Genomic DNA, 25,760 nt, shown 5'->3' on the forward strand with positions numbered 1-25,760 from the left:
TTTGAACGGGTGCCGCCGATAAATCCCAACTCAGTCTGTGAATCAGCATGGTAAACTCAGTCCAATATTCACGGACAGATCGACTTCCCTGCTTACAAGCCATTAGCTGTCTGCGCACCACCCCTTCCTCAATATCGCTGGAAAACATGATATCCATTGCACGAAAGAACTTCATTGTGTCCTTTAGTATGTCATTGTGCGTTGCCATTAGGGGTCGAACCCAGTCTCTAGCCCCTTTCTCAAGATGCCCAATTACAAAAGCAACTCGCGATTCCTCATCAGGGAACTCATCGAACTGCACATTAAGGGCATATTGCATCTCTGTCCTAAAAGCATGGTAGTCCTTGGGGTCCCCCCCAAATTTCTGCACCAATCCTGGTACCTTTCTGGGGAATTGCGTGGCTCTCCCCTTCTTGTCTGCATCCTGAGCCCTTCTCTCCTCCAACCTCGCCGTCTGCAGGGCCAGTTGAACCTCCAACGCTCGGTATCTATCTTCCAAGCTTGGACCAGCTCCAGCCCCTGCTCCTCCGGTTCCGGTTGGTTCGCTCATGATGCCTTCTCTTGCACAGGCAGCGTACAAAGACTGTCGGACTGCTGTGAGGGTTTGATTAGCTGCTTGTGCGTGAAAACGTGCTCCCTCAGAGTTTGTGCGACCCCACAAACCTCCGTGTGTGACGGAGCTCCTCAGACATGTCTGCTCTAGTCACTAGTAGAGTCCGACAGTGGCTGTCTGCGGAAGCGTTTCCAGCAAAGAAGTTCCTTAACGGAAACGCGTCTCCTGGACTCACGGCGTGACAGTTTCCTGCGAGGTGTGGGTCTCCCTATGGGAGACTCCGATACCTCCCCACTGTTCTCGCTGGAAGCCTCCCTGAGCCCTCCCTCCTGCTCGCATTCCCTCAGAGACCCACTCCTCCCCCTGCTGGTCCCTGCTTCAGCAGTTGAGTCTCTTTCATCCTGCCTGAGTCCCTCCACCACCTGATGCTCTGATGGCAGTTCCCTGACAGTTGCCAAATTTATGCTGTGCTTTTTTATGTCGTCTTATATTCCCTTCTCCAGATGTAGATGAATGTGCAGACCAGTCCAGGTGTTTGCGTGGGCAGTGCCTCAATACAGAAGGATCTTACAGCTGCTTGTGTCAAACTGGCTTCAAACATTCCCAGGAGACTGATGATTGTATAGGTAAGAAGTGAACTCTAAAGGAGGAGAAACGTCTACAGAATAGGGCCAACTAGTGTGATATCTAATGCAAATAGCAGTCATTAAATGCTAGGGGCTCTTATCTTGCACATCAACCACTGTAGTCATAGAAGTGGTGTTGTACATTGTTGCCAGGACTCCATTTGGCTTTAGATGTGTATATTCCCTTATTATGTTTGTCTTTCTGACTACTTCCTTTGAAATGCTTTGCCTTGGATTACAGATGTGGATGAGTGTGAAGAATACGGGGATGCCGTGTGTGGCACATGGGAATGCCAGAACACCTTGGGCTCATATCACTGCATTATGGGATGTCCAGCTGGCTTCCATCGCACATCATTTGGCGAATGCATTGGTGGGTTCCATGTCTGTAGAAACTCTGGGGCATTCAAAAGACAAGAAAAAGCCTCTGTAATGGAGGACTTCAGCCGATGAAGGAAAGGAGAGGAAAGTCATGACCAACATGAAGGCAAAAGCTTCTGCCTCTTTCTGCCTTGTTGTGCTCTCATTAAGCCTAGGCATCTCCCTTTTTTGAATGCAATAAGAGAAACCACCTTTTTTCTTTCCCTATTAGGAAGATTGTTAAGGAGCTGTATGCACAAGATAGACATTTCAGAACTGGGAGCCTTTAATAAAATATAGCCTGCCAGGATTTATTGGCCGACCCATCTCTCTCTTTCTCTGTCTGTTGCAAACTAGATCAAATAAGCAGGGGCTGGGGGCAGTGTAAATATTGGACTTGGTTCCTATAGTAGTTGTGAAAGGGGAAATGATCTGCTGGAGACAGCACTGTTTCAATGCCTTAAAGATAAGCTCCAGTTCCTTAACATTTTGGGAGTGTCAAAACGTAGATACATATTGTTTCCTTAGCTAATACAGTGGTACCTCGGGTTAAGTACTTAATTCATTCCGGAGGTCTGTTCTTAACCTGAAACTGTTCTTAACCTGAAGCACCACTTTAGCTAATGGGGCCTCCTGCTGCCACCGTGCCACCAGAGCACGATTTCTGTTCTCATTCTGAAGCAAAGTTCTTAACCTGAAGCACTATTTCTGGGTTAGCGGAGACTGTAACCTGAAGCGTATGTAACCTGAAGCGTATGTAACCCAAGGTACCACTGTACCATGATTATTTTCTGCCCGTCCCAGTAATAGGTGTTACTAGTGTCATGACTTCAGGGCTTCTCCTTAGTGCAATGCAATCTTTAGCTAACACGGTGACTCTTGCCAGTCACCACAATGTTTATTTTAATGTCCAGTATGGAATTATCACATAGGTGTGTGTGATCTACATAGGGGAAAAACACAAGCCCAATGTTAATCTGTTTCTGAAATGCATTTATGGTGGAGAAGTCCGAAAACCTCCTTGCTGCTCTGCAAGTAAAAAAGAAGGTTAAGTGCAGTTAGTTGAGCACCTTTGCACCATCAGACATCCTGTTTACTTTGACCTGGCTGTGCCCAACATCATTGACACAGTCACATCCTTCCTGCATACTTTATAACAAACATATAGAAACCATCTGAATCTCGCCTGTGCTTATTTACAGTGCAGTGTTTTAAATTTGTTTTTGTTAATCAAATTCTGCTTATACTCCCTTTCTTTCCTCATTCATTTTTCCACATTCTTCCTTCATCAAATTCCTTATCCCATAAAACAGCCCATTCCTCTTGACATCTTACGTCATCTACATGTCAGCTTGCTTTGTTTTCTGAACACCCTCAGATGGTGTTGCAATGAAGTTCAAAATATTTCATTGAATTACTTCCTATTCTTGCGTAAACTTCTGGTCAACTGAGGAGCTAGAGATGTCCCTATTGCGAAAGATGGAAGATTGCTAGCCTATGATTGTGATACACAAGTGGGTATGGGCTTGCTAAAAAAATAGACTCTGTGCTGATTCATCTGTCCTTCTTCCCTGCAGATATTGATGAGTGTGCCAACGAGACTCTGTGTGGCAGTCATGGGTTCTGCGTCAACACAGACAGCTCGTTCCATTGTCTGTGTGACCGTGGCTATGAAAACTCACCTTCAGGCCTTGACTGCATTGGTAAGAGTCACTCAGTATTCTAGTTTCATGTTACTTCTTTCTTCTAGATGCTGACAGCTCTCCAAAATACGGGCCCAAGATCTGTTCATGCTTCTGCTCTCATTGTCGTAAATTCTGTCCTCATGAAAATCCAGCCCCTCATAATCCCTAGTAATAAAAAGTCTTCTGTGATTAGGCCCTTATACTGGAGGGATAGGACTGTAGGCAAAAGTAGCCCCAGATGAATCTCCAAGACTCATCAGTTCCTTTTCTAAAGGTGTAACAAGATGTGATGATGGCACAACCCATGTGTTATGTATAAAGCAAGGGGATGCAAAAGAGCAGAGGATGGGGGGGGGGTCCTAATCATTCCCCTCTCCATGCTTCCCCCCCTGAAACTGCCTCTTCCCATTTGCTTTGTACCAAAAGTGGTTTATACATGTATTTGCACTTGGAGCCCAAACTTGAGAAAGTAAAGTTGCAATCCCTGGTTTAAAGCACAGTACAGCTGCCATCACACATCTGTAAATGAATGAACATGGTGAAACCCATTAAATGAGGGGCTACATTTCAGGGCTGGCCCTACCATTAGGCAAAAGCTGATACTGGGTGTTAGGAAAGGGCTGCAATTTTTTTATATAAAAGTGCGGTCCTAATCGTGTCTGTTTGGAAGTAGGCCCAATGGAATTCATTGGGGCGTACACCCGAGTAACTGAGGTTAGGACCAGTTACAGATAGGTAGCTGTGTTGGTCTGCCATAGTCAAAATAAAATAAAAATCCTTCCAGTAGCACCTTAAAGACCAACTAAGTTAGTTCTTGGTATGAGCTTTCGTGTGCATGCACACTTCTTCAGATACACTGAAACAGAAGTTGCCAGATCCTTCTATATAGTGAGAAGGTGGGGAGGGGTATTACTCAGAGGGTGGTGGGAATGGGTGATTGGCAGATAGCTGAAACTTCTGTTTCAGTGTATCTGAAGAAGTGTGCATGCACACGAAAGCTCATACCAAGAACTAACTTAGTTGGTCTTTAAGGTGCTACTGGAAGGATTTTTTTTTATTTTGAGGTTAGGACTGCAGCCTTGTTTTTGTGCTTCTACTGCCATGGATGAGGTTGCTTGTGGAGTTTTCTTCCTCAAATGCCAAAATAGTTGGACTGGCTTTGGGTACTGTGCCCCTTGCCGGTGGGGGAGCATTTTCTGCTCTGCCTCAGGTAGCAAAAAGTCTTGGGTCAGCCTTGCCCAGTTTGTTTATTTTATTTTCAAGGTGTAGTTGTGAAGAGAAGGAATGGCAAATCAGAAGGCTTTGGGGCAGATGTATGGCTTCTTAATGCACTTATAAGATTTTGTGTCTTGCAGATGTGAACGAATGTGAGATGATGGTTGCCGTCTGTGGGACAGCACTTTGTGAGAATGTGGAAGGTGCTTTTCTGTGCCTGTGTTCCAGTGACCACGAGGACTATGACACGGAAACAGGCGAATGCCGCCCCCGAGCAGACATGGGTGAGAGTTACTTGCTGGGCAGGGCAATACAAGACAAAATCCAAGACACTGTTCTAGTAAGAAGAACCACAAATTCATTTTATGGGTTTGTATAAAAGGAAGCCCTGCAGTACGTTCTTCACCTTTAGATTTTGTGTATGATCTGCTGATCAGACAAGCTCAAAGAGACTTTTGATCTAACCGAGTCACAAAACAATTTATTTTGCACATGATGACATCACTTCTGAACATAGTTCCACCAGTCATCATCTTGTCCAATCAAGGATGCAGCAATTCCTATGTGAAAAGGCATAGCTCAAAATCTTTTGATAAGTGTAAGGATAGTAAACTGAAACTTGAGTTCTTAAGGCTTTTCTGCATGACTCCAAATGCATGCCCTAAATTTTATTCTTACTGAGACTTTTATAATCCCTAATCTGACACCAGCAGTGTGATGTCCCATTCCCACATAATGTATCAGGGAGAGAGCAGCTGCACTGCTGAGGTGGTGGCTGTGCTGCTGTTTGCAACTTTCTTTTCTTTATAATGGGTTGCATTCTAGCATTATTTATTTGGTAAAATCCTGAGAATGCCATGCTCTGCCAGATGCTCTTTATCAATGGATACAGTACTTCAAGAGCCTTCCTAGAGCTCTAATGAAGACACCCACGTTATCAGTGGGTGATAACAAAACGAAAACCCCTACATTTTCTCTCTAAACTTAGGAGGACCTGGAAGGCCTGTCTCTTTGCATCCCAGAAGCTCAGAGAGGAAGGAGTGCTACTATCATATTGGTGACATCCCACTATGTGACAGTGTCTTGGCCAATAACACCACTAAGGAAGAATGCTGCTGCACAGAAGGAGCAGCCTGGGGAGACAATTGTGAGACACATCCATGCCCTGTCATTGGCTCAGGTGAGACATTTGCTCTGTAGTGTTTTCTTCTCTGCCAGATCTGTATTCTGCTCTGGTCAGACCTCACCTGGAGTACTGTGTCCAGTTCTGGGCACCACAGTTCAAGAAGGACACTGACAAACTGGAACGTGTCCAGAGGAGGGCAGCCAAAATGGTCAAAGGCCTGGAAACGATGCCTTATGAGGAATGGCTAAGGGAGCTGGGCATGTTTAGCCTGGAGAAGAGGAGGTTAAGGGGTGATATGATAGCCATGTTCAAATATATAAAAGGATGTCACATAGAGGAGGAAGAAAGGTTGTTTTCTGCTGCTCCAGAGAAGCGGACACGGAGCAATGGATCCAAACTACAAGAAAGAAGATTCCACCTAAACATTAGGAAGAACTTCCTGACAGTAAGAGCTGTTCGACAGTGGAATTTGCTGCCAAGGAGTGTGGTGGAGTCTCCTACTTTGGAGGTCTTTAAGCAGAGGCTTGACAACCATATGTCAGGAGTGCTCTGATGGTGTTTCCTGCTTGGCAGGGGGTTGGACTCGATGGCCCTTGTGGTCTCTTCCAACTCTATGATTCTATGAGATCCAGTCAAAGAGAAAGGTCACCATGGCTTGCCATGTTCAAGTTGTGTGCTGCAATAATGATATACTTTCTGTGTTTTTTTCCCATCTCTCTCTCCCTATCCCGCTGAACTTCTTGTTTCTTCCCCTGTTTTTGCCAGTGGAATATACTGACATTTGCCCTAGTGGGAAAGGATATATCCCTGTGGAAGGGACGCTGATTTTTGGACAGACATCTTACACAGGTACCCCTTTCTCTTTTTCTACCCATTCCACCAGGCATCTGAAGGTCAAAGTTAGGTGTGATGTGGAAGATCTCAGTCAATCACTCAGTCAGTCAATACTTTATTGTACAGTCCTAGACCTGTTAAAACAAAACAGAGTAAAAACATGACCAATAAAACATAGCCATATTTAAAATACAATATGATACAGCAATAAAACCTGAGATACGGATTGCAATTAAAATGAGAGCACCATCTTATGAGACCTTTGAGCAGAGAAGAGGAACTTGGCCACTAACTCTGTCATTAACTTGCTTGCGTTAGCCAAGAAATATTCTGGATGCCGTTCCAGAAACCATCCAGGATGTTCCTCAGAAGGGGGCAAGGTTGCTGTTACATTCCTCTCTATGAACATTGCATTCGAAAAAGATATGACCCAAAGTTTTGACTACTTCATCTTCACAGGGACGCAGACAATCTTCACATGGGATGCCTTGCCAAATGTACTTTCAGAGTGGGAGATCTGTAATCAGAACTCTGAACCATTTTTATCTTGACTTAAAAACTGAACCATTTTTATCTTGACTTAAAAGCAGCTGGTGGGGGCCTGCAGTGCTGGGACTGCCTCCCCCCACATACCGCTGCCTTCTGCAACAATTAGTCATGGAATTGGGGAGAAGACAAATACAATCTGGACTAAGGATGGGGTGTTTTTTGTTTGTTTGTTCCCCTGTTAATACAACCTTCACATATTCAGATTTCACAAACCAATATGTGAACAGAAAAACAGCTACCCTTCAAATTTCACACTTCTCCAAATATATTGATGCAGTTCTTCAACCAAAAAATGAATACAAGAATGTGTACATTAGGGGAAAGTGTATAGAAAAATACATACATGACAATCACATAGGTAAATGCACTGTATTAGGGGAAATTGCTTGCAAACATGTGAGTGGATTTTCATGAAGACTCCCCCCCCCCCAAAAAAAAAATAACACAAACTGATGCTGAAATGGTGTGAACTGAACTTATGATTGGAAAAATGAGAAACTGAGAAAAACCTAAATCAACAGATCTGCGATACCCTCCAAAATGTTTGTAATCTTACTTGTGACAGTCTGTGAGAAAGAAAGATTAGTAGGAAACATCACCAATAAATCTGGGGATAGGTATATACAGAATAAGACTGTGAATTACAAATTGTCAGGTAGTTAGAGATCAGGCCAGAAAAAAAAAATCTGGCAGCCCCTCAGACTGACCAAGGCAGTCTTGGTTCTTAATGGAGCCTTAGGAAAGGACCCAGGAGGCGAACTGAGTTTAAAGGTAACATTTTGCTGTAAGTGCTCATAAAATGGTCTACTTTCATTTGTGCAAGTCTTAGAATTTATCAGAGTATGTAGAAGATGAAGGAATTAAGTAGAAGGGAGGACTGCAGTCACCTCTCTCGCTTTTCATACCTTCTGCATTAGACATACAGAGGTGGTTTATGTTTCAAAAAATGATTAGTTTACTCACTTGTATGAATATAATGGAACTCACTGGAACATATTTCCAGCACCTCTCAGGTGCCATTCTAAGAAAGTGAGGGAGGTGTTCATGGTGAATTCCAGCACCTCTTTTTCTGGAAAAATAGCACCAAATATAACAAACCTTCAGTTTAATAGGAGTAATGTTTAAAAGAGTAGAATCTTTCCCGCAGCAGGATTTAGTAGTAGTATTGAACTGAGAATTGAAAAATCATGGTTGATACTTGCCATCAGCCTGAATAATCATTTTTGAATGTGGTCATTTCTTCCATTAACTTTATTATGGGAACAGGAGTTGCTCTTCACTGTATGCTACATGCAGAATTGGGAGTAGTTTTCCACACTGTGGGGTGGGGGGGTATGACACTTTTCTCTGTGTACACTGAAACACCTTTTTATTTAAGCATAAATATTTCAACATTTTGAAAACAAAGATGAAAAGTCATTAACGTGTTCTTTTTTTAAAAAAAGAAAAAACCTGCTGATAAAATGGTACCAGTAGGAATGGTGACCGTGAAGGGATGTGTTGGCAGTACTGCCTACCTATTGTGTCTCTGTGCATGTCAAAATACACGCCTCTTAAAAAACAGGGAAGAGTTAGCACTAAGGTGATCAACATCTCTAGTTGATTGTGGTGTTGTTCCATTCTTTCCCCCAAACTTGGATTTTTTTGCAGTCTGGAAAGAAAAATAAGAATTATGGGGTGGGGGGAATACAGAGGAACTGTGATTTGATGACAGTGTCAAAGAGATGCCCTGTAAAAATAATGACTGAACAAAGGTTGGCTATGCCACAGTAAATTTCTAGGGTGAATGTGTTCTAAAAGTCACTCACAACTATGATGAGGCACAACAGGCCTGACCAACACAGCAGCACACATTAAATGAATGAACCACAGAATCCTCTAAAACAGGCAGGTGTTCAATAGCAAGTTAGGTGTGAAATCAGTTCCCTGAAGACAGATAGCTTGAAAAGCACCACCCTTGAGAATAAACAGGAATTTGTTTCAAAATGGGAGGCTTTCAAAGAATAGCTGAAAAATAAATATAGTAGTTTAAATTCTGTTGCAGCATTCGAGGAACTTCAGTAATAGCTGCAAGGTAGATATAAGAAATTAGATATATTAAGAAAACATTTAATTATGATAAAAGTGTGTATTGGCAATAAGTAATATGAAATCGAAATATGGAATAGACAGGAGGTTGGGTCTTTCGTGTTAAAAGCAATGTATGTTTTATTGTTTGCTAAGAAAATTATGTGTCTATGGTTATTTCTGTGTGTAATTTAGTATTTGTGGGTTCCCCCCCCTTGCTGTATCAATAAAAATCTTTAAAAAGAAGAGAATAAATAGGTCAGGGTCCCCGTAGGTCTTAACTCTTTGGTTTCTAGGTCTGATTAAACCACTCTCTCCCACTAGATGCTGATGAGTGTAAAATGTTTGGCCACGAGGTCTGCCGTAATGGTCACTGTGTGAACGTAGCGCCAGGCTATGCTTGCTTCTGCCGCGCTGGTTTTATCTATGACTCCAGCAAGCTTGAATGTATTGGTGAGAAGTCTCTTTCTAGCTGCTTGATATATTTTCTGTGCTTTGTAGAATTGCCCACACAATTGTATGGAACGGTCCCATCCTGTCCCCCCCCCCCGGTTTTATTTTAAGCATCACATGGAGTAAGTAAGGTACTCCCTGAAATTCTGTGCACACCTGATCAGGGGAGGGGGGGAATCTTTTTCTGTGTGAGAGGGTCAAAGAGGTCCGTCTTACTGATGTAAACTTTTCTGCTCAACTTCTGTGGCTGCAGATCTAGATGAGTGTGAAAATGAAGACGCCTGTGCAAATGGCAAGTGTCTCAACACAGCTGGTTCCTATCATTGCTTCTGTAGCCTTCCCCTCGTGCTGGATGCGGCCCGCAACCGCTGTGTCAATGTTTCCAACAGCGCAGGTGAGTGCAGTTCTGACTACAGTGCAAAATGGTCTCTAAAAGCAGGTTTTGTAGTTCCGATGGCTTTTCTCTTTCTTTCATTGGCAGATGATGAGGATGAACTTGACATTCACTTAGACATCTGCTGGCAGAGTGTCTCCAACTACATCTGCAACGAGCCACTGCTGGGGCAACGAACCACATACACAGAATGCTGCTGCCGCTATGGAGACGCCTGGAGTCAGGACTGTGCACTCTGCCCCCCCAGGTCCTCTGGTGAGAAGGCACAAATCACATGGGATTTCGGGAGGAGCGGGGTGGTGTCTTTCAACAGCTAAGGCTAGGCCTCAGATAAGATTTCCACTGGGCAAATCCACACATGAGCAATTGGATTCACCCTTTGCAGTATCTCCAAGAACTTGAGTCATCATCAGCAATGTTACCGAGAATTTATTATTAATACATTGTTAATAATGTTTAATAATGAATACATCTACTGGTGGCGCTGTGGGTTAAACTTGCCGATCAGAAGGTTGCGATTCAAATCCCCGCGAGGGGGTGAGCTCCCATTGCTCGGTCCCTGCTCCTGCCAACCTAGCAGTTCAAAAGCATGTCAAAGTGCAAGCAGATAAATAGGCAGGAAGGTAAACGGTGTTTCCGTGTGTTGCTCTGGTTCACCAGAAGCGGCTTAGTCATGCTGGCCACATGACCCGGAAGCTGTATGCTGGCTCCCTCGGCCAGTAAAGTGAGATGAGCGCCGCAACCCCAGAGTCAATTACGACTGGACCTAATGGTCAGGGGTCCCTTTACCTTTACCTTTATCTGTTGAGCTAATCCACACCAAAGACACACTGTGACCTCACAGATATGACTTTGTCCCATATCTATGGGGATCTCTGTTTTCTTCACTAGGGCTGTCTCAGGAGGAGCTTTCAATCCAAAAAATGAAGCTTCCTCCTGGGACCCATGAGAAACCTTTTCCATGGGTAAATCCAAGAAGTACTAAATAATATTTTTTCCAGCTTGACCATCATAAACAAGAGTCACCAAAATCAAAAAGGAAAGGCACATCCCTATACGACTCGCAATACCCTTTTTGCACATAGTGCAGCTATTTCTGTCTAGTCCAAACTTTAACCTCAACCCCAGCCCACTCTAATGGGATCGTGGTCCTTTGTGCACTGTCCGGCATAAGAACATAGGAAGAGCCTGCTGAATCAGACCATTGGCCCATCTGGTTTAGCATCCTCCTCTCAGAATGGCCAGCCAGATGCTAGTAGCAAAGCCACAAACAGGACCCAAGCACCAGAGCACCCAGGTATACTGTCTAGCATCCGGAATGGGCTTGATTTGGTTGATTGCGAAGACCTAGTAACTCACTCTTCAGCCATAAAACTTTAGGAGTGACTTACAGTGATTAGCACAGGAATTGTAACAATAAACTCAACATAACACTTATCAGCAACAGCCTTGGTATAAAATAAACAGTGACCATCAGATGTAAAAACACAACATTTTGAAATCGCCTGGGCAAATAAAAATGTTGTTACAGGAGGCTCTTCTTAGGTTCTTAGGCATCAGGCCAAGGGCTCAGATGACTATCTGAGCATCCTGTTCTCACAGTGGCCAGCCAAAGAGCTGGGCAAACCTCATTGGGAAGAACTTTCCATAAATAAGGCACCACCCCAGAAAAGGCCCTGTTCTCCGTCACCATTTGACTCATCTCAAAAGGTAGAGGGACTTTGAGAAAGGCCTCCAGAGATTATCGCAATACTTGGGCAGGTGAGATATGGTGGTGTGCTTATCTGCCTCTTTTCTCTGTGTCTCCCTCCAGAGGATTTTGCTCAGCTGTGCAATGTTGCCAGAAGTGAGGCTGAACTCCGAGAAATGCCTGGCTATGAATATGGCCCAACTCAGGAAGACCATCAGTATGGACTCTACAGGCCAGATTTAGAACCTTATTACAACCAGTTGGGTCTTGAGTATGGAGCACCTGACATCAGCCTCTCAAACAGAGAACCGAGTCATGGATTTGATGGTGATTCGTCCCTGCAAGCAGCACAGCTCCGCCCAGCACAAACGCAGCCTCGCTATGTGCCTGGCCAAATTGGTAAATGCTAAAAGAAAGAAAAATGGTAGAAAATTCGTCTTATATCCAGGGATGAGCTACAGATACATTAGCAGACTGTAGGCAGACATTTGCTCAACTTCATCCTGGAAATTCTTTGAGCTAATCTCTACCCAGGGAATTCACAAAATACCACTATTGTAATTAGCAAAGTGCCGCATATACAGATGTACTGGGTGCCCAAAAAACCTAGGGAGAAACCAGGACTGGGTGCATAGCCTTCCAACTATAAAATCGTCTTGAGGGCTGAATATCTGCTGGGGCAGCCTCTCAGCTGGAGTTAGCTCCATAGAGCCAAATCTGGGGACACCTATTCAAGCCACTATCTGTGTATCATCATGTCAGGCACTTCATATCTCAAGCAGAGGCCCTGTAATAACTGTCTTCCTGGAGCCGGGTGTGCTAATTCACACAAGGAGGTATGTGTGTGCCTATCACTAGCAGTAAATTGGAAGCACATTCAAATCTCCATTTGAATGGCAGATTTATACCTGGTGTGAATGGGGAAATCTGCTTCCACAGATCCCTGTTGTTAGGTCCAGGCGGGATGGACAGAGAGGGCAAAAGGAGGGAGGGAAATCCTCTTCTTTGCTTGACCCCTTACCTACCCTCTTTCTTAGCTCTTAAACTTGTTATTATACTGAATCATAGAATGGTAGAATTGGAAGAGACCTTGAGCGTCATCTGTCCAACCCTCTGCAATGTAGAAATCTCAACTATACCATACATGACAGATGGCTACCCAACATCTGCTTTAAAAACGTCCAAAGAAGGAGAGTCCACCACTTCCCAAGGGAGTTCATTCCACCGTCAAACAGTTCTTACTGTCAGAAAGTTCTTCCTGATGTTTAGTTGGAGTCGAATGTTTAAAACGAAGGGGAAAGTTTTATTTAATTTATTGTTAAAAGCGGGGTTAATGGGAAAGGAAATATGCCAGAGCAAAGATTACACAAGTCATGACATCTTTTATCTGGCCCACGTTTGTCTTTAATACATTGACCATGTGTGTGTCCCTTGATGCTCTGTCTTCTGGGTAGACACTAAGAGTCCCTCTCTATACTGGCTTATTGTTCCCTTGTGTCTTCAGGACAACGCTACAGCAGCTTTGAAGGGTTGCGAGCCGAGGAGTGTGGGATCCTGAATGGTTGCGAGAACGGGCGCTGTGTGCGAGTGCAGGAGGGCTACACCTGCGACTGCTTTGATGGCTTCCAGTTAGACTTGATACTCATGGCCTGTGTGGGTAAGTTGCCAGACCGTACAGAAAGGAAGAGCTGGTATACATTAGCAGCTGAAAGACTAACCTTTGATTTTCAGGAATTGCCTTAAATGAAACCATAGGTTCTTGGGCAAGTGGAGAGCAGAAGTAAAGAGAAACATGAGTCATTTGGGCAAAGCCTGCCTGCCCAGGAACTTCTTGTTTTGTTTAAGGTGTGGGGCAGAACTGGCTTACAAACTGGGCTTTGCTTTCTCAGAGAAATGGGGACAGCAGCAATTTTTCCTTCTTCAACCTGATTATTACCTCAGCACCTATAAGCAGACTTCATGGCTATAACATCCAACCATTTATTTATTTATTTTGTTGGTTGTTTTATTTGCCCACGGCAACCCAAAGCAGCTTACAACCATTTTATTGTTTTCCCCCATCCAACCAGGCTCAAACTGGTGTAACATCTTGTCTGATGAAGAATTCTGGATACAGTGGTACCTCGCAGAACGAATGCCTCGCAAGACAAAAAATTCGCTAGACGAAAGGGGTTTTTGTTTTTTGAGCTGCTTCGCAAGACGATTTTCCCTATGGGCTTGCTTCGCAAGACGGAAACGTCTTGCAAGTTTGTTTCCTTTTTCTTAACACCGTTAATACAGTTGCGACTTGACTTCGAGGAGCAACTCATAGAACACGGTGTGGTAGCCTTTTTTGAGGTTTTTAAAGACTTTGGTGATTTTTGAAGCTTTTCCAAAACGTTCCCGACACCGTGCTTCGCAAGACGAAAAAAATCGCAAGACGACAAAACTCGCGGAACGAATTAATTTCGTCTTGCGAGGCACCACTGTAATTTGAAACATGCCACATCTTCGAGACTTTAGCTTTGTCTTTATAAAGAAGTTGCCCAATTATGGACTTTGGTGTGTTTTCCCCCTTTAGGCACCAGCCCAGATACCCTTGTTTTTTTATATAGATTTGAATAAGAATCTGATAATACACATACAAAACACTGAACCATGGCCTTTGCTGCCATCAGCCACAGCCAGCATGGGTCAAAGGCCAGGTATAATGGAAGTCATAGTTCAGCTACATCTCTGATCATCACTGGCCATGCTGGCTGTCCTTTGTGGGACCTGGGGTCCGCCCAACATCTGGAGGGCCACAGATTGCCCACTCTGGCTTTCAATATTTTTTATCCATTGGCTCTTACACCCACAGCATTTGACCCCCCCCCCAGCTCCCTCTGGCCCAACAGGAAGCCATGCTTGTATGCAAATAATACATGTGTAGAACAGAATCTGGGACTCAAATGTGGGTGTTTTTATATGCACTCAGCATATTGTTTAAGCCTGGTCTTGTTACCAAAAGGGAGTAAGAGAGAACTTCTGCACTGCTGGGCCTAATGGATGCACTGTTTTTCTCTCCCCCATCAGATGTTAATGAGTGCGGGGAAGCAAATGCCTCTATGACCCTGTGTGAAGGCAGCACTTGCGAGAACACAGAAGGCTCCTACCGCTGCAACTGCTTGCCTGGTTACGTAGCTTTAGCTGAGCCCCACCGCTGCGTGCCAGGGACAGCTCAGAATGCAGAGGCCGCGTGACCCCAAAAGCAACCATGGAACCCCTACGGACATTTGCTATGAGAACTGTAGATCTGCTCAGCGAGAAAAGAAACAGCTTTAAAAACCCGTCGATTGTTTCCCAAAGGACAAAAACCTCATTGGGCTCAACTCACAGGGACAAAGGCCAGTGAGAAGCTCCAGAGTTCCTTCGTCTCTCTTGCTGGCCTGCTCAGCCCAAGCTTCCTGCTTCAGATGTGGTGCAAACACTCAGGTCCCAGTCGCTTCATCGTGTCCTGTTTTATAGGTTGTCATCCTCATTTCTATCAACACCCCTGGCCTCCAAATACTAACTTGCATTGCGTGGGTCACGAGTATGTTCATCCCCATTCACCTATTTTGCCCTCCAGTTCATATCATGAAGCTGCAGAATTTCACGCCATGGGAATCACTCTCACACGGCCTCATCCATATGACAAGTATTCATTTCCCTCTCACCCCTCCACAGGTTCACATTGTGTAGGGTCTTTCTTAACTTACTGCAAAACCACTCCAATGCAATTTTACTCATACTCGTTACTGTGGGATTCCCAAGTCACTCTGTCATGGTTGGCAAAAGGACAGTAAGGCGCAGGACTCTTCCAGCTGTGTGTGTTAAATGGGCAGCAACCCCCAGCAACACAGGTACCGCTTGGACTCTGTAGATTTCCCACAGGGAATGAAAAACATTCTTCAGTCCATGGGTGTCACAAACATTGCAGCTTCTCCTGTCCAAATCTGTCTAACCCTGTCCCAAAGCCCCCCTCTCTAGCAAGAAAAGCGACAGAGTCTTTTGTACCTGAGCCAGGAAAAAGGGGTGGTCATGTTCACCGTGTATGGATTCTATTTATACAGTCTGGCACAGATTGGATCCTGCCTCTCTTTATTCATCCAAACAATGGGCATCCACCCCTGCACTTCCTATGGCTGCTGGAGTATTGGCTCGGGCGGGGGGGGGGCATGGGGACGACTACAGCTCTTTAGTTCTGAGAAGTTTTCTTTGTGGTGCTTTTCTATTGGGAAAAATTCAACATGATGTTAAAATAAATGGTTTTTATATTGTGCCTTACAGCTTTTAGGCTGGAGCTGGTCATGAATGTTTCTGCCTTTATCCTTTCCCAAGCTTGGCACCAGAAGCCGCTGCAAAGAGTTAGCTAAAAGCCAAGTGGGTAGGGTTAAAAAGAGAAGAGCTGGTTTGTAAACTGTGGATTTTAGGCCTGCCATTCCCAAACAGTGGTATGTGGTCCACAGGGTCTTTTTAAGGTCGTCCACAGGCATGGCTGAAGATTGCTGGAACAGCTGCTCTGTCATTCCTAGATACGAAGTGAGCAGGCCATTCACAGGAGGCACACCCATTGAATTAAATATTAATACTGATTTTTAATTGCATTTTTATTGCTTTTATATTTTACTGTGTTACAACTGGATTTCTATGCAAACAAAAAAGTCAATGAAAGACACTTAAAAATCATACTTCACTTTTCACTTAGTGCAGCACAAACAGGCACTGGCTGGGAGCATCCCCTTCCAACCACACTGTTTGCAGACCTGGGAAGTCTCTATATGCAATGTCCTTGAAATAGCATATGATTAAGGCCAGGAAGAGAGCTAAACAAAAACTAACTGCACAAGAGATTCTCTGCAAATTCTTCCAGCACTTAATTCACCCAGTAGAGAGCAAAATGTCAGGATGTAATCTTACTGTGAGAGTAAGCTCCACTGATCTTATTGCCTTCCTCTGGGTAGGCGTGTATCACTTTCAGTCAACCCAGTTAAACCCAGCCCATGTAACACTTTAAAATGACAGGTGTGCAATGCCAGGACATAATTAGCTCCCATTCAGAAAACGCATCGCCATCCCCTAAACAAGACAGGCAGGCATTTTCATTATAAGTGTTTATTAAAAGAAAGTTATAAAAAGAGGCTGGGTTTGGAGAGCATCTCCCCCAGCAACTCTAGGCGAGTTACAAGATAGTGCAAAATGGTTAATACAAATGATCTCTACACAGAGACCAAATGCCATTTGGTTTGGCATCTGTTGAGAGGAAAGTTTTCCTTTTCTGCAGCAAGCAGCCACAGAAGGTGGCTGCTCAATCTTCTGGCTCCAGATGATAAATGCAGATCCAAGGAAAGTTTCGGTAAAGGGGCAGGGAACTTGCGTGGTGGGTGGGAAGCAGATGAAAGCCTGCAGCCAGCTTCTGACCAGGAGAGGCACTGAAGTACTGACAAACAGCAATAATCTTGATGTTTGCTGACCCGCTTTTGTTTCAGAAAGTCTTTCTCATGATTCACATCCTATTTCAAGCAGTTAGGATCCACCACAGATCTTTTCCACCCATGGTTACAAGAACCTTTGCCATGAGCTACAGCAAAACTTATGAAAGCCCCCGTCTCTCTTGGCTAGATTCATTCTGACCACTGACCTCCTGCTGCATCCCTAAATTGGCTCTGGGGGAAAGAGGAGTAATTGTTGCACAGATGCTACAGGAACTGAAAGAAGAAATGCCTTGTATAGCAAAGCACTTGTTTCCTCTCTATACCCAATTCTCTCTTTTCCCTCCCCCATGAAGCCCTAAGGAGCTAAGCTGGGTTTCCTTAGCTGGAGATCTGGACCGGAATCTTCCAACAGAACATCAGCTGTCCATCATCATCAACCAGCTCCCACTTGACAACAAGTTTTAGCTGTGGGGGGGGGGGGGAACAGAGAAAAGAAGTGAGAAGGGGTTGGTATTCAGATTTATTTTAGGAGGCATGATATTAAAAATGATGCACTCTGACTAGTCTCGGATTAAGATGGGTTCAAACCCTTTTCTCATCTATGCTGGAATCTGGGAACCCCAGAGAATAAATTTTACAGTGGTACCTCGGGCTACATACGCTTCAGGTTATAGACTCCGCTAACCCAGATATAGTGCTTCAGGTTAAGAACTTTGCTTCAGGATGAGAACAGAAATCGTGCTCTGGCAGCGCGGCGACAGCAGGAAGCCCCATTAGCTAAAGTGGTGATTCAGGTTAAGAACAGTTTCAGGTTAAGAATGGACCTCCGGAACGAATTAAGTACTTAATCCGAGGTACCACTGTACTGCTATAGAATACATACTGTACATTTTCTTCCATATGACCCTCAACACACAATCAGGACACTATGCCTATTAAGAAAGAGATTGCTGCAGGTAGGGCCCAGACATGTGACTGAATATTTCTTCATACAAAAGCATTTCCCTGCACACAGAAAGCTAAATAGTAAGGGAAAGGGTCTAGTAGAGCCTTTGCCCTGATCTGCTAATTTTTTGGATGGATGAAAAGAGTTCCCCACCCATGGGGGAACTTTCCATCATGGCAAACCTAACCCCTGTAGTCTGGAGTGGTCTTATCCAAACTTGGGTTTATTGCCTTGTGTGAACATCCCCCTTGCTATCCTGCTCTCTCTCTGATTTGGCAAGGGGCAGCCAGATGGTGATGATCTGAGTTGCTCCATCACCTCCTGTGAGCACCTTATATCATTAACGTGTTAAAGGGATATGAAAGGCAGTTGTAAATATTGGGATCAGCTTGGTAAGACACTCACAGATGGATACTCGCTCTTTACTGGTAGTTTGTTCAGGTAGTTGTAGGTGTGGTCCTTCTGGATGGGGCAAATGATTCCACTCTTGCACCCATCAGGCTGATCAAGTGGGAAGGGGATGTCCATGCGAAGCATTTCTCCATATACTTTAGCTTGGCTGCTGTTGCTCACAGTCTCTGCACGTGAAGAAACGGGTTGAGAAAACAAGAACCAAGGAGGGAGCTTTATACTGGGGCTAGGAATGGTGGCTCCCAGGACCGCATACAAACAAATGGAAGCGCTCTCACTGTTTCATGTCAAAACTACAGTGCGTTAAAGACGTTCAACTGCCCTGTGACATTCCCCTGATTGCTGCATGGCCAGTGGGGAGAGGGGGACAAGAGGCTACCCTCACCAGCTAAGAGTCTTCAGTTCCCTCCTCTGAGATTATACAAAAACACTTCCATTAATGGAAACAAAGACATGAAGACTAAGTGTATGCAATTATCTATATATATTTCTCTTTTGCAGCATGTACATGTGCTGAAAAGCCATAGCCAATTACAACTTTCCAAATGTATACAGGCAGATTTCACTGCGATTATCACATACCAAGATATACGTGTAGTTTTTCCTGCACTGAAATGTTTTCCATGTGAGACACTCCAAACAGCAGAAGCATCCTCATTTTGAACGCTGAACACAATACTCTTAAAAGGTTTCAGCCCCATAGATCAGGACTGGGGAACCTTTTTGACTCGGCACACCAGATCATTATCAGATCCTAACCCTGTGGGCCAATTCTGACAGCAGGCAGGGCAACCCAGCTGTCAACAATGTGATATCAGATGATTGGCATGTGGGCTGTTCCAACCATCCATCAAAGCCCCTTGTGCATGGCTTCACAAGCACCTGACCCAGCTTGGCATTTACCAACCCCATGTTCAGCAATTGGGAAGTGTCAGGGATCAGCGCTGCCAATCCTGCAGGCCTTAAGCCATTGCCCATTGGGCTTTCAGCCCTCTTTCTGCAGGGATCAGCTGTGCAAACAAGTTACTGATCCAATTGTGCCTCTACCTGCTCCACAGCTGACATAGCATAAGGTATGGGGCAGAAAAAAGTGGGAGTGATGTGGAGAGAACAGCCTTGCGGACCAAATTGGGACTCAAGCCAAATTTGGCCTGCAGGCCAGAGATACCCCACCCCTGCCATAGTTATCACTGCCTCAAGGAAGCTAGAGATCAGCAGGCTATACTTACTGCTAGAAAACGTGACGTTGACACTGTAAGCCTCTCCTTTGTGGAGAACACAAGGTTGTGCAGGGCAAGGACTCACATTGACCTCCACAATGCTTCCATCTTTAGAACCTGTGAGGGAAACACAGTCATCAGTTCAATGTCCTCGCTACACAGGATGGTAATCTTGGATACAACACTATGTATAGCTATCATGGGTCCAGGTTTGCAGTATCATACAAGAGCCCATAAACAATTACACTCTGGAATGAAATGGAATAAATACCAGTGAATGTGTCTCCCTTCTGCACAGTGGTTAGTACTGACAAGCCCAACATACTCATAAAAAGCATTTAAGTGTGACTCAGCCCTGGAAAAATGACTTCTATCCTCACATGACTTGTGATACATCAAACTTTCATAACAGTTTCACGTAGTTTGCTCAGATACACATGCAGCTGTGGAAGGACGTTGTGGTCTCATAAAACTGCTGAATCTGAGTTTAAATTGCCAATGACCTGAAAAGCCTACCTGCCCAAGAATGGGGCAATATAGAATAGTTTCAATAACAGTATGTCTGCTCACAAGTAAACTGTACACAGTTCAGTTCGATTTATGGCCCGTTAAGTGCATTTTAGACAGGAGCCTTATAGTCCCATCCTATACATGTTAACTCAGAAATTAATCTCATTGAGTCCAATGCTGCCTAAGCCCAGGAACATGTGCACATGATTGCACTGTTCAAATAAACTCTGAAACCAGCAGAAAAAGAAAGCAGCCTCTTGGACATTGGAAAGGCCCATATATAATTTCCTGTGGTATTAGGCACAACATGTGCTATTCTGGGGGATTCTCCTTACCACCACCACCTGCAAAAGCCAGTTTCAGGGGTTGCGCACCAATGCACAGCCAGAAGTGCATGCACAGGGCTTTCACTGACAGGGCTCGTTAGGTGAACCCTGCCCCATAGATCGATCCTGCATTAAAACATGGCAATGCTGTAAAACTGGGCAATATCAGATTGCATTCCAATTGCTTTGCCCAGCAGTAGAGGAAACCCACTTTCTTCCGATACATTTAAGATACATTCTAGCAGGGCTTCTGATACTGTTAAGATTCATGTTTCCCAAAAGATATAAGGTCAGACCAATTTGAGATACAGTAAGATTGGGCAACAGTAGTAAAATGAATATAGAACAAAATCCAATTAACACCTATGTTTTAAAGCTTTATTTTTTAAAAAGTATGAAAGACATGAACTGAGCCAATCTGCTGTATGTTGTTGGAGGCTCCAGCTCTCAATTGGTGAACACACATGAATTTGCATTATATTATTTTAGGCACACCTGCCTAAAAGTTTTATGCCTGGTTAAGGTGGCATGACTAATCCCACTCACCACCAGCGGGGTTTCGTGGAGGTGCAGCCATCATGGCAGCCACATAAGAGGGTGGTGGTGGGGAGAGCAGGACGGTCAGGTCTGGATCAAACCCCATGCCCTCCATCAGATGACAGCAAGACCAGCTCAGGATCCAGCCCATACAGCCCATCGCAAAGGGAATTGAATTGCTCTGTACATCTACATAGTTTACCTCCCAATTAGGGCTTGTCTATGGGGTAGGTATCTGAAGAACTTATCTGGGGTATCTTGTGGAGCTCTGCAAGGGTGCCTGGTGGCTTAGGAGTGATCCTAACCCACCAGGCACCCTTGCAGAGCTCCAAAAGGCTGCACTGGCAGCCACACAAGGTTTGCGTGGCTTCTTGCTCTGTTATTGCTTCCCACACTGCCAGTTTTGTATCAAGAGCAACAAAGTGGTTACCCTTCAAACCTCAATAGGACCATATAGCTTCTGAGTGAGCAGAAGTTTCCCTTTAGCCCAGCCATCAACCTCTGCGCCATGGCTTCTTGGGCTTGCTACCAAGCCCCAAGCCGCTGCCAGCTTCTGAAGGGTGTGGAGAGCAGCAACAGGAGTAACTGCTGGTCCCTGTTGAGGGAAGGGCCATAGTTCAGTGGTAAGAGCATCTGCCGCTGCCCTTACCAGGCTTGATCTCCTGCATACTCAGGTAAGGATGAGAAAAGACTCCTGTCTGAAATCCTGGACAGTTGCTGTCGGTCAGTGTAAGACAATACTGAGAGATGCTCTACCTCAGTACAAGGCATATTACGTTGCCAGGTGATGTTCCCCGGCTTACCACTCCACAGTGCCTTATCAAAGCAGCCTCTAGTAAAACTAGTTGCTGACCAGTGGTCTAAGGCTGTAACTAGATATGATGGCACACCTGCTGTTTCCTTACAAAGTGGGGAAGTGAGAGGGATATTAATAGTGCACTGTGGACTCATTGGGGAGGGGAACTGAACTTCCTACTTTCCTCATTGAAAGGACTTCTCCCCAGCTGTTTAGCACCCAGCAGATGTTAACTCTGACTGAGAACACTCAGAGCAAACCATCTGGAGAGAAGTAATTTAATGGAGGACATCTGAAGACATCTGAAGGCAGTCCTGTTTAGGGAAGTTTTTAATATTTAATGCTGTACTGTTTTTAACATTTGATTGGAAGCCGCCCAGAGTGGCTGGGGAAACTTAGCCAGATGGGCGGGGTATAAATAAATTATTATTATTATTATATTATTATTATTATTATTATTATGGAGGAAAGGCTAGGCTACCACCTGTTCCTGCTACTTTCATCTCTTCCACATCAACCCACACACACATTATAGGACCACCGACCCTCCAGATTTTGCTGAACTATAACTCACATCAGCTCCAGCAAATATGGGAGTTGTAATTCACCACTTAGAGGGCTAAAGGTTCGTCACACCTCTTAGAGAAGAGTGAGGGCAACCCAGTTCTAGCCTTCACATCTAAATTTCATGAGGGCCAAAATGGAACTGGTGGTTGCTAGCTGGATTTTTATTTGCCCTCAAACAAGGAACAGCCTATGCCACTCAGCTTCCATGTGACACTGGCTAGCCTTCCGACATATGTCATTCTCTCCTCTCTCCATACCTTCCAGAAGCTGGCACCGGCTTCCAGCAGCTGATCCTGTAGCAGGCACAACAAGCCATGGTATACAGACTGTTTCAAGCAGTGTGTAGGCTGGGCTGATTGTTATGCAGAACAACATGATCAAAAGCTGAACATTCCAGACTCAAAGGAGCCCTCAGCACCACCTATGAAATTGTCCTTCTGGAAGAAGGGAAAGAGTAAGCAATGTGTGGGATGGGCTCCTGTTGTAGGAGGAGGAAAATGCAGCAGCAGCAGATATATAAACCTGTTGGGAGAGATAAGTTTTCCTCTGACAGAGCACTCTTTTTCTCCAGACTGGGCTCCCTGATTATTATTATTAATATTAATATTCTACCCATCTGGTGAGTTGCCCCAGCCACTCTAGGCAGCTCCCAACACATATGAAAACATAATAAAACATCAAATATTAAAAACTTCCTGGTACAGGGCTGCCTTCAGATGTCTTCTTAAAGTCAGATAATTATTTCCTTGACATCTGATGGGAAGGTGCCACTACCAAGAAGGCCCTCTGCCTGGTTCCCTGAAACTTCTCTCAGTGAAAGAATCATTAGAAGGCCCGCAGAGGTGGCCCTCTGTCTGGGCTGAACAATGTGGGTGGAGACGCTCCTTTAGGTATACAGGGCCAAGGCTGTTTAGGGCTTTAAAGGTCAGCACCAACACTTTGAACTGTGCTCAGAAACGTACTGGGAACCAGTGAAGATCCTTTAGGTTAAATGGTCTCTACGGCAGCTCCCAGTCACCAATCCAGCTGCTGCATTCTGGTGTCGTTTCCGAGTCACCTTCAAAGGTAGCCCCACGTAGAGTGCATTGCAGTAGTCTAAGCAGGAGAAAAGCAGTGCATGTACCACCCTGGCGAGATAGTGCACTGCCAGACTTCCGCCCTCCTAAACGTGGCATCGCTGCTCCTTGGTGACAGCTGTCTAACCTGACAGAAGCAGGACGTCCCACCAACACCCACCTCTCTACCTTCCCCGTGCCTTGGCGGGCAGAGAGTGCAATGCAAAAACAGCAGCAGCAGCGTGCGACCCGCTGGAGGCGAACTCGCCTCTCTGGAGAGTCCCAGGCTCCGTTACGAAGACAGCGCGCATGTTTTGCAAAGCAGGAAGTGCCGCCCAGAGACGCGGACAAGCCTCTCAAGTCACTACGGAACGCAATCGAAGTGTTAGACGCCGCGTTTTAAAGGGGCAGGAGGGAAGGCAAGAGCGCCTTGGCGGGGGAAGGACCCGTCGGCCGACTCACCGCAGTCCACGAACTTGAGGGGCTCGGCCAGCACCGCGGAGCCGGCGGCCAGGAGCAGGAGCAGCGTCGTCGCCAGCATGGTCTTGTCTCGTCCCGTCTGCTCTCGCGCCGCCCCCAAGAAACTTCTCCCGGCCGGCTGCGGAGCGGAGGCTAAAGTACCAGCCTGCGCCTCTGCGGCGGCGTCACATGAGGCAGCCCAGGCCGGGCCCGCCCAGGCGCGGTCACCTGACGGGGACGGGCCCACCTCGCGCACCGCCCTCGCCTGGCCCGCTGCCTGGCTGGCGCCTCGCCGAGAGGGGAGGGGCGCCAAGCGGCAGCAGAGCGCCTCCAGCCGCCGCCACGGAAGACCCGAGCCTGCTGCAAGAGAGCCGGGCGAGGAGCCAAGCAACCCGCCATTCGCTCGGCCCTGGCTGCCCCTGTAACCTAGCCGGGCATTGGCTTACAACAGGGAACCCGGGTTCCTCCAGGAGCCTCAGGACTCCAGCTCCCATCATCCCTGCCAATCGGCTCTGCTCGTGGGGGCTGATGGGAGTTGGAGTCCAATCACACCCTGGAGGGCCCCCCCCCTTCCCCCGTCGTCGAGAAAAGACTCCGCTTCCAGCAACAGGGGTTGCTTTCAAGCGCACCTGTTTGGCAGGAAGCTCCGCTGAAACGTTCCCAGGTGAATGTTGAATTATAGGATTTGTATACAGATAGGTAGCCGTGTTGGTCTGCCAAAGTCAAAATAAAAAAATTCCTTCCAGTAGCACCTTAAAGACCAACTAAGTTAGTTCTTGGTATGAGCTTTCATGTGCATGCACACTTCTTCAGATACACTGAAACAGAAGTTGCCAGATCCTTCTATATAGTGAGAAGGTGGGGAGGGGTATTACTCAGAAGGGTGGTGGGAATGGGAGATTGGCAGATAGCTGAGATGAGCCTGTTGACGACTCTTAACGACTGCAATAGGTCTTACTGGAAAAGGCAAGGGGTGAGAAGGTGAAAAATGGCTTAGTCATGTATAATGAGATAAGAATCCAATGTCTCTGTTCAGACCAGGTCTCTCCATGGTTTTAAGTTTGGTAATGAGTTGCAATTCAGCAGCTTCTCTTTCCAGTCTATTTCTGAAATTCCTTTGTAGTAAAACAGCTACTTTGAGATCTTGTATAGAATGTCCTGGGAGATTGAAGTGTTCTCCTACTGGTTTCTCTGTTTTGTGATTCTTGATGTCAGATTTATGTCCGTTTATTCTTTGGCGTAAGGTTTGGACACCAAGCTGCTGAATTGCAACTCATTACCAAACTTAAAACCATGGAGAGACCTGGTCTGAACAAAGACATTGGATTCTTATCTCATTATACATGACTAAGCCATTTTTCACCTTCTCACCCCTACCAGGATCTGGCAACTTCTGTTTCCGTGTATCTGAAGAAGTGTGCATGCACACGAAAGCTCATACCAAGAACTAACTTAGTTGGTCTTTAAGGTGCTACAGGAAGGAATTTTTTTATTAGGATTTGTATAGTTGGAAGGGACCACAAGGATCATGTAATCCAACCCCCTGAAATGCAGGAATCTCTTTGCCCAACATGGGGCTCGAACCCACGACTTTGAGATTAAGTGCCTCATACTCTAGAACAGCCCCCCCCCCGGATGTATTGGGACTACAACTCGCATCATTCCTAGCTAACAGGACCAGTGGTAATGATGGGAATTGTAGTCCGAAAACATCTGGAGGACCAAATTTGGGGATGCCTGCTCTAGAATAACACTGCTTTTCCTGCTTTCGCCTGGTTGCTTCAGGGCTACAGGAGTCGCTGGAAAGCACAGGAACCAAATGGATTGTGGGTGGAGAGCCTTGCAGCACAACGCGCAGAAATTCATTTTGGCAGTGATTCATTATATCCACTCAATAATGTGTACGTGGCGAAAAGTGTGAGAAAGAAGACATGGGGGAAGTGGGG

At 45.5% G+C, this 25,760-nt stretch overlaps 2 protein-coding genes across 4 annotated transcripts in view; one reads left to right on the top strand and one right to left on the bottom strand.

The window, feature by feature from the left end:
• Positions 1-15,841, top strand: part of LTBP2 (latent transforming growth factor beta binding protein 2) — a 136,007-nt gene extending 120,166 nt beyond the window's left edge. For all 3 annotated transcript variants that reach the window (XM_083505804.1, XM_083505803.1, XM_083505805.1), the window contains 12 exons: positions 1,057-1,179; positions 1,421-1,552; positions 3,117-3,242; positions 4,580-4,723; positions 5,428-5,619; positions 6,331-6,414; positions 9,340-9,468; positions 9,722-9,862; positions 9,950-10,117; positions 11,676-11,951; positions 13,057-13,209; positions 14,607-15,841. In XM_083505804.1, coding sequence (XP_083361930.1) covers positions 1,057-1,179; positions 1,421-1,552; positions 3,117-3,242; positions 4,580-4,723; positions 5,428-5,619; positions 6,331-6,414; positions 9,340-9,468; positions 9,722-9,862; positions 9,950-10,117; positions 11,676-11,951; positions 13,057-13,209; positions 14,607-14,773 — 1,835 coding nt within the window. In that variant the 3' untranslated portion in view covers positions 14,774-15,841. The remainder of the gene's footprint in view (positions 1-1,056; positions 1,180-1,420; positions 1,553-3,116; positions 3,243-4,579; positions 4,724-5,427; positions 5,620-6,330; positions 6,415-9,339; positions 9,469-9,721; positions 9,863-9,949; positions 10,118-11,675; positions 11,952-13,056; positions 13,210-14,606) is intronic.
• Positions 15,842-16,651: 810 nt separating this feature from the next.
• NPC2 (NPC intracellular cholesterol transporter 2) lies at positions 16,652-24,230 on the bottom strand. Its single transcript, XM_083510773.1, has 4 exons — positions 23,818-24,230; positions 19,574-19,681; positions 18,339-18,511; positions 16,652-17,452 (listed from the first exon to the last, which is right to left on the bottom strand). The coding sequence occupies exons 1-4, from the start codon at positions 23,894-23,896 to the stop codon at positions 17,366-17,368; spliced, it is 447 nt and encodes a 148-aa protein (XP_083366899.1). The 5' UTR covers positions 23,897-24,230; the 3' UTR covers positions 16,652-17,365.
• Positions 24,231-25,760: the final 1,530 nt, after the last annotated feature.

The sequence above is a fragment of the Podarcis liolepis genome (assembly GCF_965112155.1).
Source record: "Podarcis liolepis genome assembly, chromosome: 1".
Lineage (NCBI taxonomy): Eukaryota > Metazoa > Chordata > Lepidosauria > Squamata > Lacertidae > Podarcis > Podarcis liolepis.